The sequence below is a fragment of the Cricetulus griseus genome, chromosome 2 (genome assembly GCF_003668045.3).
Source record: "Cricetulus griseus strain 17A/GY chromosome 2, alternate assembly CriGri-PICRH-1.0, whole genome shotgun sequence".
NCBI classification, from domain to species: domain Eukaryota; kingdom Metazoa; phylum Chordata; class Mammalia; order Rodentia; family Cricetidae; genus Cricetulus; species Cricetulus griseus.
The window spans coordinates 340,377,585-340,392,205 of NC_048595.1; the positions used below are offsets into that span (position 1 = coordinate 340,377,585).

General features: G+C 38.2%; 1 protein-coding gene across 1 annotated transcript in view; it reads left to right on the forward strand.

The window, feature by feature from the left end:
* The window catches only part of Fyb1 (FYN binding protein 1), a 96,326-nt gene that overhangs the window by 67,826 nt on the left and 13,879 nt on the right, over nucleotides 1–14,621 (forward strand). Inside the window, exons 8-14 of the mRNA XM_035440592.1 lie at nucleotides 511–670; nucleotides 2,038–2,182; nucleotides 4,103–4,125; nucleotides 5,772–5,838; nucleotides 7,015–7,152; nucleotides 8,918–8,943; nucleotides 10,936–11,002. Coding sequence (XP_035296483.1) covers nucleotides 511–670; nucleotides 2,038–2,182; nucleotides 4,103–4,125; nucleotides 5,772–5,838; nucleotides 7,015–7,152; nucleotides 8,918–8,943; nucleotides 10,936–11,002 — 626 coding nt within the window. The remainder of the gene's footprint in view (nucleotides 1–510; nucleotides 671–2,037; nucleotides 2,183–4,102; nucleotides 4,126–5,771; nucleotides 5,839–7,014; nucleotides 7,153–8,917; nucleotides 8,944–10,935; nucleotides 11,003–14,621) is intronic.

Consider the following 14,621-nt stretch of genomic DNA (forward strand, 5'->3'; position numbering starts at 1 on the left):
GAAAGTTCAGATCTAGGGACTCATGCCTTAAGATATATTATCTTCCTATCAATAAGTCATCATGCTATCCATAACATTAGTTATGAAACTTTGTCTAGTATTTGTTTACCATTTTTGAAGCTATTTCTAAAATGCTATCTTATTTGTAGCAGGTAGTATTTATTACAGGTTTATATTTAACAAGTGGAAGGAAGGAAAGAAGGAAGGAAGGAAGGAAGGAAGGAAGGAAGGAAGGAAGGAAGGAAGGAAGGGCTAGTGTACATAAGTACCTACATGATGCCCTTTTATTAGATGTCTTTTCCAGGGTGCTTATGTGCAGCAGATCCCTGCCACTCTCTCATGAACCACAAACACATGTTCTCCTGTTCTTTGTTGGCCTTGCTGCACCTCTATGATTTTCCCTGACTCTTTCAATAAAAGCATTCACCATGAATGACAGTTGTGGTATTATTGTCATTCAAAATTATATTCCTTAATGGTTCTCTGTTATGCTTTTCCATCTTCTTGTAGCTAACAGGCCCCATTCAAGTTATCCATCATGCAAAAGCATGTTGTGATGTCAAAGGAGGGAAGAATGAACTGAGCTTCAAGCAAGGGGAAGACATTGAAATAATCCGAATCACCGACAACCCAGAAGGAAAATGGCTGGGCAGAACTGCCAGGGGGTCATGTGAGTGCCTTTGCCAGGTTTCAAGGCTTCAAGGGCTTGTCTTTATCTGCCCCTCCCTCCCCCCACTTCATCCATCCATCCCTCTCTCTCCCCCCCCTTTCTCTCTGTTGTTTCTTTATTGTTTTTTGGCTATTCTTTGAGATTTCATATAACATGTTTTTATCATATTCACCTTCCCTCCCCAAACTTTTCCCAGATTCAACATCTCTTTCCTTTTCAACCATCTTTGTGGGTTTTTTTCCTTTATCTTTTCCCCATAAATACCAATTTATGCTACCCAAATACTCTTGGATGTGTGGCCTTTCACTGGATTGTGGTCTATACCATGGGCTATACTCTTAGAGCAAACTGCCTTTTCCTTTCCAACAACTAATGGTGACTAGTCACTTCTTGGTTAAGGAGTGGAACTTCATGCCCAACTCCCCTCTTATGCTGGGATTTGATCTGGCTAGGTCTTGACAGGTCTTGTGAATACTGCCACAACTCCTGCCCTGCTGGGTCCAGAGGACAGTTTCCTTGTAATCGTCCACCACTTCTGGCTCTTACACTCTTTCTGCCCCTCTTCTGCAATATCCCTGAGGCTCTGGAGGAAAGAGTGCCATAAGTACCTTCCTTGTAAGATCAGGCATTCTGTGGTCTCTTACTCTCTGCAATTTTGCCTGTTGTGGATCTGTGCATTGATGAGCATCTGCAAACAGAAGCTTCTCTGATGAGAGTTGCATGATGCCTTAATCTACTGGGGGTAATTATAAGTCATTAGGACTTGGTTTAATACTATATCCTTTTGTCAGAATAATAGTAGTATGTTTTCTCAGAGAGTCTATGATCTGCCTAGCCATGTGTTCCTTTTGAATTAACATTAGATCCTTCCAGACCTACATGTCTCATGTTAGGAATTTGCTATTGATTAAGTAGAGAGAAAAAAAAATCTAAAATGGCAACTGTAGTTCTTTTTAATGGGAAGCAATGTAAAATTTTACAAAGGTTATGTTCTCCATTTCTGTTAGAAGAAATGTGTCATGTGAATCACTTTAGAATCTTCAAATTGATTCTCAACTCACTTAAAAGTACCACAGAGTAATTCTCTGATGGAGCACATAAAACCTGTGGCTACACATGTCTGTAAGTCAAGATTGCAAGCAAAGACACCTTTTTAATGTTTAATGAAGTCTTTGGTTATGTGTATTGTGCATGCCTAGGTCTGCAACATGCATAGCCTGGGAACCAAACCCAGAGTTTTGGGCATGCTAGGCTCCATTCCCAGCCCTAAAGAGAAATATCCAAGAGCAGATGAACAATTGATATTTCAATTATAACTCTCAAGTGTTTAAGCTCCAATTATCTGGACCTCTTTTCCCTTTTGGTAGATGGTTACATTAAAACAACTGCTGTCGAGATTGACTATGATTCTCTGAAACGGAAGCAGAACACTCTCAATGCTGTTCCATCGAAACTTGTTGAAGATGACCAAGAAGTCTATGATGATGTGGCTGAGCAGGATGCTCCTAACAGGTGTGTGACACCCAGACTGTAAGCAGATCACTGTCCCCTTGCCAGACAGCATGTATTTCAAGATTCCACAATTTTACCTTCCATGTCACCTAATGCTCTCAATCACTAAACTAAATCACCCTAGTCTGAGTGGAAGACCAGGTGAAACTCCATTGTCTTTTATTCATTTGTTGGCTACACTCATCATGTTACTTGAAATATAATGGATTGTATAATTGTGTTAAACGTGATGTCCACTGCAAAGCACTTTTATAATATTTATTATGATTTGAAGTTAGGAACATGACAAAACTAGTATGATTTGGGAAGTTGTGAAGTAGTAAATGTAAGGTATAATCCCCCTTTTTCACTCTTAAATCTCTGAGTCTAAATGCATTTCCTGTCATTGCTTGAAAATATAACAGGAAAAAAATGGCTTCCACTTCAACTCCAGTATATTCCTTAAAAGCCAAATTTCAATCCTCTATGATCCCTAGATATTAACTAAAGGTCCACTTTGCATTGTCTATTTACTGCACTACATTGGTGTGGTGTTTCCTCCTAGAAAAATGACCACACTTTTGTGGATCAGAGTAACAAAACCAAAGCATGGTGTTTGCAGAAGGAAACAAAGGTGGCCATCTTCTCCCACATGCCTGCTTATTAGATTCTCATGACTAGACTGAAATACTTGAGACCTTTGACCTATAAAGAAGAAAGGTTTAAGAAACTCATATTCTATAGGTTCTAGTCTAAGATCAAGCCAAGTGCATATACTACATACAAATATAAATAAATTCACACTGTAGATGAAACTAGCATGTGGTAGCTCTGCTTCTAGCACATGACATTCCTAAGGCATGAGATGTGAGAATCCCCAAGAGGAAACATTTTCACTAGGAACATCAGCCATCCAGAATACAATTAATTCCAAGTATTGCCTCATGCATGGAAGCAGCAGAGAAAATAGATATGAATATGGCAAGTAGAGAGAATGTGCCCACTTCTTCACAAATCAATTCCTAGAGTATGATGTACCATGTCTTTCTACAAAGTTCCACTGACAACAGTATGCTTTTATTTCTAAGTTAACCAAAGATATGCATCAGACTAATTCCTCCCACTGGCTTGTAAAAGGAGTGTTAAAATTGAGTACCAGTATAGTTGATAATATCAAACTTATTCCTCTTGCTGGCACTTTACCCAAAGGCCATATGGGGTTGGAGTATAGCTAGGTTCAAAAAGCTAAATGCTTGAAGTTCTGGATTCTTTCATGCAAGATGGCAAAATTGAACAAATAGACAATGTCTAAGTTTTTCCAGTGCCCACACTTGGCTCTCACACGACTCATACAGGAAGATACAGGGTGGAACACATAACTATAAAAGCTAAAACAGAAAAAGTTTCTAACCGTTACAGAACTACGTTAAAAAAAAAAAGGCAATCTGTGTTTAGAGAAGTAGGGGCCACACCTTATAAAAGTCCCATCAAGGTCACAACTTAAAAGTGTTAACTTAAAACACAGTGTAATGATATTAGATTAAGAGTTACATACAGTGGTTCTAAGATGCTGAAAAGAGTTGAATTGGATGCAATGATAATTGTCCTAATTGACTCCTAAAATAACACAGAGTAGTTTTAAAGCAATTATAAATATAATGTGTAATTACTGAAAATTGCTTCATGGGAAGTTTATTAAAAGAAAGCAGCATAATTGTTGTGAACTATATTACTATAACTCATTGGTTCTTGCTGGTTGTGTATTGGCTATATTATGTTCCCTTGTCACGATGTATCTACTACAATGAACATGCTTTTGCTCTTCATATATTTGATCCTAGTTTTAAATAGAATGCTAACTTTTATAGTCTTCTTAGTATTTGAATATCTCTTATTGAAATCTAATTAATTCATAATTTATTATTTCTGTTTTGTTCTTAGCCATGGTCAGAGTGGAAGCGGAGGTGAGACAAGTACTTTCTGTGTTTGTAGTCTTGAAAATGTTTCAGTTAATGACAAAACACTAGTTGGCTAACAGCAAGAGGGATTTTTTATATTTCTATACATTGAGGATTTAAAATATAATTTTGTTGGTCTATAGCCATTGCACATGGTACTGATTTCCATGAACATTTTTGTACAAGTACATAATGAACTTTATCATATTCCCCTGGCCTTTGCCTTTCCTCCCCTTCCTCTTCCCACCCCCTTGTCCCTTTGTTCCCCTAGACAGTTTCTCTTCTGCTTTCTTGTCATATATACATACATGATTTTATGTACTGTATAAAACCTAGGAACCAACAATGAAAGACTTAGTGGGATTTTAATTGGGGGGAAAAAGGTCTGACTTGGAGACTATAACCCAGATTCTAGCCCTGGTCACCAAGTGACTGTGAGGCAGTCACACCTGTCTTCCAGGTTTGCTGTGGATCCTAGTGTGACTCCACTCCCAGTGTGCCTGGGATAGTCTTGCTTTCTGCAGACTGTCTGAACATAGTTAAGAATAAACACCCCTCTTTGCTTCCAGAACTATCCCTGTCTAGATGGCAAACTATATGGCTACCTTGATGATGCCACCTAAAGACCCAGGCAGCAAAACCAAGAGCTCAAATTCTCACACTTGAAAGTTATATTTCAAGATCATTTTCCTGCACATAGAAGGTAGTCAACAAATACTTAAGTAGTTATGCATCACATAGCACAGTTCCTAAGAGCAAACATAGCAAATAAAACAAGAAAGGGTTTTAGTCTACTATATATGTACTAAAATGTGACCTTTCCTTTTGTAGTTTCTTTCAACTACTAGTAGTGTCTTCCATTCCATTTCATTTTCTTTATTGGTGTCTCTCTTTTTTTCATCAGTCTCATTACAGGAGAAGGGCATTTAAGGTACCCTCTCCACTATTGCTTAGATTCTTAGCTGGGGTCATTCTTTTGGATTCCTGGGAATTTCCCTAGTGCCAGGTTTCTCATTAACCCCATAAGGGCTCCCTCTATCAAGGTATCTCTTTCCTGGCTCTTCATTGTCTATTCACCATTAACTATATTTTTAAAAATTTTAATGATTTGTTTATCCTTTTTATGTACATTGATGCTTTGCTTACATGCACAGCTGTATGAGAGGGTGTCAGATTCCCTGGAACTGGAGTTACAGACAGTTGTGAGCTGCAATGTGGGTGCTGGGGACTGAACCCAGACCCTCTGCAAGAGCAGTCAGTGCTCTTAACCCACTGAGCCATCTCTCCGCTACCTCCTGACTTCTGTTTTTTTCCATGATAAATATCTAAAATTCTACTTCTTATTCTGTTTTACTTGCTCTGGTATTAATTCTCACCTATATGTTTTACATAAAAATCCAGAGTGCCCATCATCACTCATTTCTTTCTATGGCTTTGGCCCCAAAATGTTTTAAAATAATCAATAAAGCAACTGAATTATTAAGTGCCTATGTGATGCTGGAAAATTGTAAAGTTTTCTACTTGAATGGATAATCTGAAAGAGGGTTGCTGACTGCAGTCAAATAGGGGAGAATTAGTACCAAAACCAAAGTGACCTGTATTTCAGCAAATTGCAAAATTGACAAAAGGTTTCCTTCCTAACCCATATGAAGGTATGTTCCCACCACCACCAGATGATGACATTTATGATGGGATAGAAGAGGAAGATGCTGGTGATGGGTAAGAATAATCATTGAATTGCCTTTTCCTCTTGCAAAAGATTACATATATGGAAATTTAGTTTTCATTTCCAGATAAAATAAAAAGTAGAAAATATTCTTCTTATTCAAAAAGTAGAAAATACTATTCTTATTCAATCCTAAAATTATGTCAAAGTTTAAGTGACAGTAAGGGTAAGTCAAGAAGGATAATTGTATCACACTGCAAATGAAATGGTAGATTGGAAAAAAATCCTCATTATATGGAAAAACTGAAATGAAAGGGGGACAAATTACAGTGTGGATGTTTTAAAAAAAACACTTTCCAATCATTTATCTATTAATCAATAGTTTACTTTTACAACCATCTCTGGAGTTTATCAGTTACATGGCTGGGATGTTTTTTAAATAATAACATGATTATAGCTGGATGACAAGGCTCACACCTGTAATTCTAGCACTCTAGAAACTTAAAACAGATGGATCACTTGAGCCAGGAGGTCAAGGCCAGTCTGAGCTGCTTAGTAAACCCCAGGCCAACTTGGGCTACAGAGTTAGGTCCTGTTTTAAGTTAATTGAGACCATTTGATATCTGTGGTAGTTTTATAGCGGAACTGATATTGCATAGTTAATGCTTTGCTTAATAATAAATACCTTTATTTTTGTAATAATAATTTTTTGTTTGTTTTTGTTTTTCAAGACAGGGTTTCTCTGTGTAGCTTTGGAGCCTTTCCTGGTACTCGCTCTGGAGACCAGGCTGGCCTCGAACTCACAGAGATCCGCCTGCCTCTGCCTCCCAAGTGCTGGGATTAAAGGCATGCTCCACCAACGCCTGGCTGTAATAATAATTTATAAAATCTTTTAAGTTAATAAATTTTCTTTCCATTTTAAAACAGAATATTTAAGATCAAGTAATTATTTTACTTTAATCATAAACAATACCAAGTAGACATTTTAAACTTTATTCTAACTGACTTAACCTAGCTTTATGTTTTTGGAACCTAGGCAAATATTGAGTAAGTGAAAAGTGGCCAGCCTGGTGAAAGAAATATGCACTCACCAGAATTTGTACTTAGCAGCACTATATTATTGGCTACAATGACTGGTCACTGGTCAGCATAGTTAATTATTTAAACTCTGAATGTCCACACAATGTCTGCTGATTGTTACATTCTGATCAATGCTTGATGCTCCAAAGATCCATGCTGCAGGTTGAAGAGAAGACCAGCACGTGGTCCTGGGGGATTTTGAAGATGTTAAAGGGAAAAGATGACAGAAAGAAAAGTATTCGAGAGAAACCTAAAGTCTCTGATTCAGACAGTAATGAAGGTTTATCGTAAGAGTCAACTGACCACCTTCAGTGCACAATAACTACACTAATATTGGTTTAGTTGAATGCTACTAATATTCTATAACCAATAAGCAAACCCTGATAAACTGACACCACTTTACTGTTATTTTCCATTAATCACCTTACAGTCATCTCATATATGTGTTAATTACATCAGAGGACCCCAGTTATTCCAAAATTAGCGTGTAACTCTAAGAAACACTTTACTCTCCCTGCAAACTTGCATAAAGATACGCACGCACGCACACACGCACACACTCACATACTCAAGCACACACAGTCATTCAGTAGGATTTCTCTCATCTGTACAGTCCCATCTAAAACTGTACTATTCTGATGGCAGCCTACATTTTACATTATTCTGACTACTTTTAAAACTCATTATTCTCTATTAAAAGTTAATCTGTTAAAATATAGGACATAATTTAGAATTTCTCTGAATGTAATATTGGAATTTTTATAACTGTTCTTAATTACATACCTATATAGACTTATTGTCAGTATTTCAAATTTGTCTAATTAATAAATTTTCTCTTCCCATACAGCCTCAAAAGAGCCCCTTAGCATAAATTCCATGTACATAAATTTGAAGGATCTTAATCATGTTCAGAAGAGCCTTTATGTTTTCCTTTTTTAATGTGTTCATCACATTTAACTGAAATCCTTGTAAGTTGTTTTCACACCAGCATTCCTGATTTGATCTTTTTTTTGTAGAGCACCAGAATAGCTGTCAATAAATGGTACATTTACAATTTTGAGTATACATAATAGGAAGTCTTCTCCTGAGCAAATATAGCCTTTACATGGGGGTAAAGGAAGAGGCATTTTTTGCCTTGTTTTCACATTACCAAACTCTGATTTGGGGTTATTTGAGCAAATGTCTTCATCTTCAACTTTAACCAGTCATTCCTGTGCTATACATGAATCTTTCAGAAGTGTGTGTGTGTGTGTGTGTGTGTGTGTGTGTGTGTGTGTGTGTGTTTATGTGTATTTGTGCCTCTCTATGTATGTATTTGTGCCTCTCTCTGTGTATTTGTGCCTCTCTCTTTCTCTCTCTCTCTCTCTCTCTCTCTCTCTCTCTCTCTCTCTCTCTCTCTCTCTCTCTCTCTCCCTGTGTGTGTGTGTGTGTGTGTGTGTGTGTAGCTGTCATAGTTCAGATAATAATAAAAACAAAGTCCTTTTCTGCTACAACTAAATACCACCTAATCTTGGTTCCCTCCCACCCCTGTCCATAAGCTCTCACTGTCTAGTTTAAGTGTACATTCCTTTCTTATTCATCATTTTCCCATGTGGTGTAGATATGTACATACCACAGAAATGTGCTCATATGCCAATGACTGCTGTTGATTTTGACTCTGTAATTTCAGTCCTCAATTCAAATAAACAGTTTGGGCTAGATCTATGGATATCAGGAGGCTCCAAAACACTAAGCCCATTTATCATACTCTGGTGTGATAATACACCCAAACTTTAGAGAAAATCTGAAATATTGGTCTAGTGACTGGGTGACATAAACTATCATCACTCTTGACTATTTTTGAACAACAAAACTAGTTCAAAACTAGTCTCAATAAATTCCAAATTGGTGGCTAGAAATCAGTGGGAAATGGAGGATAAGAAAGGAATAATGATCAACAGATTAACCCATTTCACACCTCTAGAATATTGCTTTTCACGCCTCTCTCATGTAAAGGAATTAATTTCAAGGTTCGTGTTACTCAGATTTTAACTATATTCTCATTTTTTTCAGTTTCCCTTCTCCTCCCAAAGAACTGGGTAAGTAATAAAAACTAATTGTGTATTTTACAAATTATTTCTTACACATGAGGTAGTGGGAAGCGTTGAATGTCATCAAGCATGGAATGTGCTTGCTTTAAGTCCTTACTGCAAACAATAAATATGTCACATGGCGCAAGCAATTTCACCCTGGATGATTCCAATGACTCAAGGATAGAATAACAGAATCATAAAAATAAAAAGGTTCATTTATCAGATACTTCCCATTGTTGTGATAAAACACCATAATATTCCTCCCCAAAGCAGCATGGTCAGGCCTGTCATAGCAGTAGGCGACTCCTTGGTACCAACTTCTGTATTACCAACTTTTCTGTTACTATGATACACCTTGATGAAGGCATGGTGGCAGGAACAGGAACATGAGGGCTCACACCTTGAACCTCAAGCATCAACAGAGAATGAAATGGTAATGGTGCATTTTCAACTCTCAAAGCCACCTCTAGTGACAAACATCACCAAGGCCATACCAGCAAACTCTGCCCCAAACATCACCACCAACTGGGGACCATAAGGTACTTCTATTCAGAACAGCACAGACAGCTTCAAAGTATTAATCTGAAAGCTACTGTGACACAGAGATAAGAGGAAAGCGATGGATACCAGTGTCAGCTGGCCCCGCCCCCATTCAGTCCATGCTTAATATATACAACTCATGCATATAAATATGTAAAAATATGCAAAAGACACACAACCAGATACTTTCAGGTATTCTCTCTTTAACTCGTTGGGCGAAAATGGGGTAACAGTGTCTTCTTTTTACAATTTCAATGGTCTCTTTGAAAACCTTACTGGGACAGATCTTTTCAAAATTTGTTAAAAGTTTCTCTGAATCAAATAAAATGTTGTCTCCAAAAATATTGAAGGGCTTTTAAAGAGTCTACCTATTTAAATTCATAAATATTCTTGTAAGAGAGCTGGTGATGGTGGCACACACTTTTAATTACAGCACTTGGGAGGCAGAGGCAGGCAGATTTCTGAGCTTGAGGCCAGCCTGGTCTATAGAGCAAGTTCAAGGACAACCAAGTCTACCCAGTGAAACCCTGTCTCAAAAAGAGAAAGAGCGGGAAAGGAAGAGAGAGAGGGGGAAGGAGGAAGAGGGGGAGGGGGGAAGGGTGAGAAAAGGAGGGAGAGAGGGAGGGAGGGGAAGAGTGTCAAGCTAGAGGTGTGGCTCAGTTAGTAGCACTGAGTTTGATCCCCAGCACTGCACAAGCTAGGATTGGGGCCATTCTCATCCAGTCCACCATTCCAGTCATGGCTAGTTTTCTATCTGTTGTTTCCCATCACTTGATATTTATATATATTATTTGCAAAAATAAGATTTTCCTTTGAAGGCAGTACAATCATATTATCACTGTAGAGTATAAATTAATATGGAACAAATCAGTAAAAGAAGATGGTGGATGATAGATGATACACATAACTAGATGGATGACTGGATAGATAGATAGATAGATAGATAGATAGATAGATAGATAGATAGATAGTAGAGATAGGAGACTGACACAAACAGATATACAAAAGGATGAATGGCGTAGCACTCCATATTATGTAAGAATTTCTGTCTACTTCCTACTGCCAATAGCCAAGAGAGTTGATTTCTTTGTCCACTGTTTTTAAATCCCACCATTCACCCATTGATTACACTTGGAAATTTTTATAGTCACATCACTATTCAAGGATTGGGTTCCCCCCGCCCCCCCGGACAAATAATGATAGTTGTAATCATATTCACTAGTTTCCATCATTTCTTTGTTTACTTATTGATTGTTTAAAGTTGAATGCTCACACCCAAGAAGGCAAGAACCCCCCTCCGTCCTTCCTTTCTTTGAGAAGCAGACAATGTCTTTAATAGAAATGTATACAGTCCCTGAGAAATCTCTTACTGCCTATGAAGCAGTCTTCAGTTTTGAATGCACATATCAAAACTTAAATTAGCAACATTTCAATATTTCATATTCCGTCTTTTATTAGATGCAGGAGAAGAGGTTTATGATGACGTGGATGCCTCAGACTTCCCTGCTCCACCTGCAGAGATGAGGTCAGTACAATGCTTTCATTCCGATGAAGTGTTGACAAGGAGACTGCTCAACAACACTGAGCTGGATTAAAACTCAGCGTGCTGTATGTGTGCTGTGTGCAATCATGTGGTCTCTGCCCTGCTTTGCTAAAGCTGTGCTCCTTTCTGATCACAGTTCTCACCTCACAGCCAAGTTTGTTAGCAAGTTATCTTAACTCTCCCTCTTCTCACCTTACACATCTTTTCTCCTGACTCTAGACACTGGTTCTGCCCCTTGTTCCCTGACTAATCTCTGCTGCTTGCTGGTGACTCAGGACTGTCTGTGTTCACTCATTTACTGGGAATGTATACTTGAGATTCTGTTCACAAGCAATTTCAGTGATTCATCTCTCTTATTTTTACCATTTCCCCCAACTTTTCCCCCCTCAAACACACTTCCTTTCTATCTCAGCCCTCATCTTTCTTCTTCCCTGTCCTCCGCCAATGTTTTTTTTGTGTGTGTGTGAAAAATAACAGAATATGCTGCTTAGAAGGACTTTCATGTATGTCCTTTTTTGTTCACAAACCCATTGAAGTCTCAAAAGTTTTATGCAAATTTATCTTATAAGTTAACAGTGAACAATAACTTCAGTTTATCTGAGGCATGCATTTCTTTAACTTTAAGGTTAAAAGTATATGAAAAGTAGTTAAAATCAATTTAGCAAAAAAGAACACCTTTTGAAAATTCTTCTGAGTTAGAATATATTGTACTAAAATACCTGCTCATTTTCAATAGCTATGTGAGATGACCTGTGTACAAAAGATAGAAAACTCCAGCAATGCGCTCAAGAAAGAGATAAATGAAATAAATGGTATACTTGGTCAGTTAAGGACAGAACTATCATTAGTGACTCGAGTCATGCTTGATGAGCTGTCCTTAAGAATGCACGAGAGAATGTCAAGTATTTAGTCTTACCACATTAAGTCAATTTTACTGAACTACAAACAGTAAAAGAAGATGAAGGCAAAATATGCTGATGCTCACAAAGGAAGATCAAGTTCTATAGGCAAAACAAGCAAGAAAAATGAAAGAATGCTTGCCTCCCTTTTAGTTGACTTCGAAAGGAAAATCTACCCTTGGTAAATTATTCATTTTAATATTCCCCACCACCAGGACATTGTGCCTATCTTTAGTGTGTTTTAATACATTTTTTCTGTTTTGAATTGCTCTAGAAACATCCCCACATTCCATTAGCTAGCTCTCTGGGAACCCAGAATCACATCCTGGCCCTTTCTTGGAGCAAAACAAACTCCAGCTGATTAAACTTGATCAGAGATGACCATTTTTTTTCTTACTCATTGCTTATTTTCAGAAGTTAAAATAATTCTACATTTTTAAACATGGTATTTTATTTTGGAATAAGTTATTTTCAGAAATAGCTTGTGGGGCATTTTCAGCATTCATTCATGCTCTGATCATCCCAGAGAGCTAATCTGGGCCAGCAATTTCACCAATGCCCAGACAATGAAAGGTCCTGGGGAATGATGAAAGACCAAAGTGGGTAATGGCCCTCATTCTTTTCACAGTGAACAAGATAAATGCTAAAAATAAAAAAGCAAACATTTTAAAGAAGTCACAAGCAATTGTTTCTAGATAATCACAATGAAAATTAATATCGGTGTCAAGTTTTTACTATTCACTAATATTCTAGTACTTAAAAAACAAAACAAAACAAAAAACAACTCCCTTCTACAGGGGTTCACACTTCACTTCTTCCCACTCTGTATTGAACTTTCATTTTCCAATGAGCAATTTAATGGAATGGCCAAGGTAAAGATTGACTATTAACTATTATCTTTAAGATGCTCCCTCATGATATTGAAAATAGTAATCTTACTATAAAGCTTTTCATTAACCAATACTTCCTGTGCTCCTTGCTGTCTCCATTTATTTCTCTGTATTATTTCTCTGCTGGAAATCGAGTCTAGGGTGTGGTATGTGAATGCTCTGCCACTGAAACCCATCTCTTGCCTCATAGCTCCATTTTAATTAGATGTTAAAATATTAAGATGGATAAATTTTAGAAGACATACAACTCAGTTCCTTAAAAAAAGCATTTTTGAGCCTTTTTAATAACATCATCTCTGCCATTCAATTTTCTAGAAAGAACTAGAAAATGTACATGCAGTCATATTTCATCTTGTTCAGGTTTATTATTGGTTCAGTAGGTCCTTTTACTTACAGTTTAAATTGTGTGTTGTATTATTCAATCATGAACCCCTTCTATATGTCAGAAATCCATAATTGATATAATGCCCAGTAATAAATTAAAACAACACTGAACAAAAATGTATTATTACATACTGGGCATGGTGGCACACACCTTTAGTCCCAGCAATTGGAAGGCAGAAGCAGGTGGATCTCTGTGAGTTTAAGGCCAGCCTGGCCTACATAACAAGTTCCAGTGTATATTTTAAGGCCCTGTCATACACACACACACCACCTTGAAAATTTTTTTTATTATTTTTTAAGGATTTATTTATTTATTTATTAGTTCTAGTTAGGGAACAAGCTTGTTTCACATGTAAGTCCCTTCTCCCTCTCCCTTACCTCACCCCCATCCCCCACCCCCAACCTACCCTCCACCCCATCCACCCACCACTCCCCAGGCAGGAGCCTCAACAGGGGCTCTGCAAAGTCCACCAAATCTTCCTGTGCTGGTCCTGGGCCCTTCCCCATGTGTCCAGGGCCAGAGTGTAACCCTTCACATGGGATGGGCTCTCAAAGTCCCTTCTTGCACCAGGGAAAAATACTAATCCACCACCAGAGGCTCCCTGAAGTACAGAGGCCTCCTTATTGACATCCATGTTCAGGGGGCTGGATCAGTCCTGTACTGGCCTCCCAGATAGCATCTGGGGTTGATGTGCTCTCCTTTGTTCAGACCAACTGTTCCTGTGGGTTTCTCCAACCTGGTACAGACCCCTTCGCTCTTCATTCCTCCCTCTCTTCAACTAAATTCCCGATTTCAGTTCAGTGTATATCTGTGGATGTCTGTCTCTGCTTCCATCAGCTACTGGATGAGGGCTCTAGGATGGCATAAAGAGAAGTCATCAATCTCATTTTAGGGGAAGGGCTTTTAGGTTATCCTCTCCACCATTGCCTGGATTGTCAGATTGTGTCATCCTTGTAGGTCTCTGGAGATCTCCCTGGTTCCAGATCTCTTCTTGGACCTATAGTGGCTCCCTCTGATATGGTATCTCTCATCCTGCTCTCTCTCCTCTATTCTTCCCCCAACTCAATATTTATGCTCCTCCATTTCCTCTCCTCTACTCCACTTCTCTTGCTCTTATTGTAGCAGCTCTCTCCCCTACCCTCATGCTCCCAATTAGCTTAGGAGTTCATGCCACTTCCCATTCCTGGGGACCATTTATACCTTGGAGTCCTTCATGTTTCCTAGTTTCTTTGCTGAAGAGAATTATAGGCTAGTAATCCTTTGCTCTATGTCTAAAATTCATATATGAGTGAGTACATACCCTGTTTGTCTTTTTGTGACTGGGTTACCTCACTCAGGATGGTTTCTTCTAGTTCCATCCATTTGCCTGTGAATTTCAAGATTCCATTGCTTTTTTCTACTGAGTAGTACTCCACTGTATAAATGTA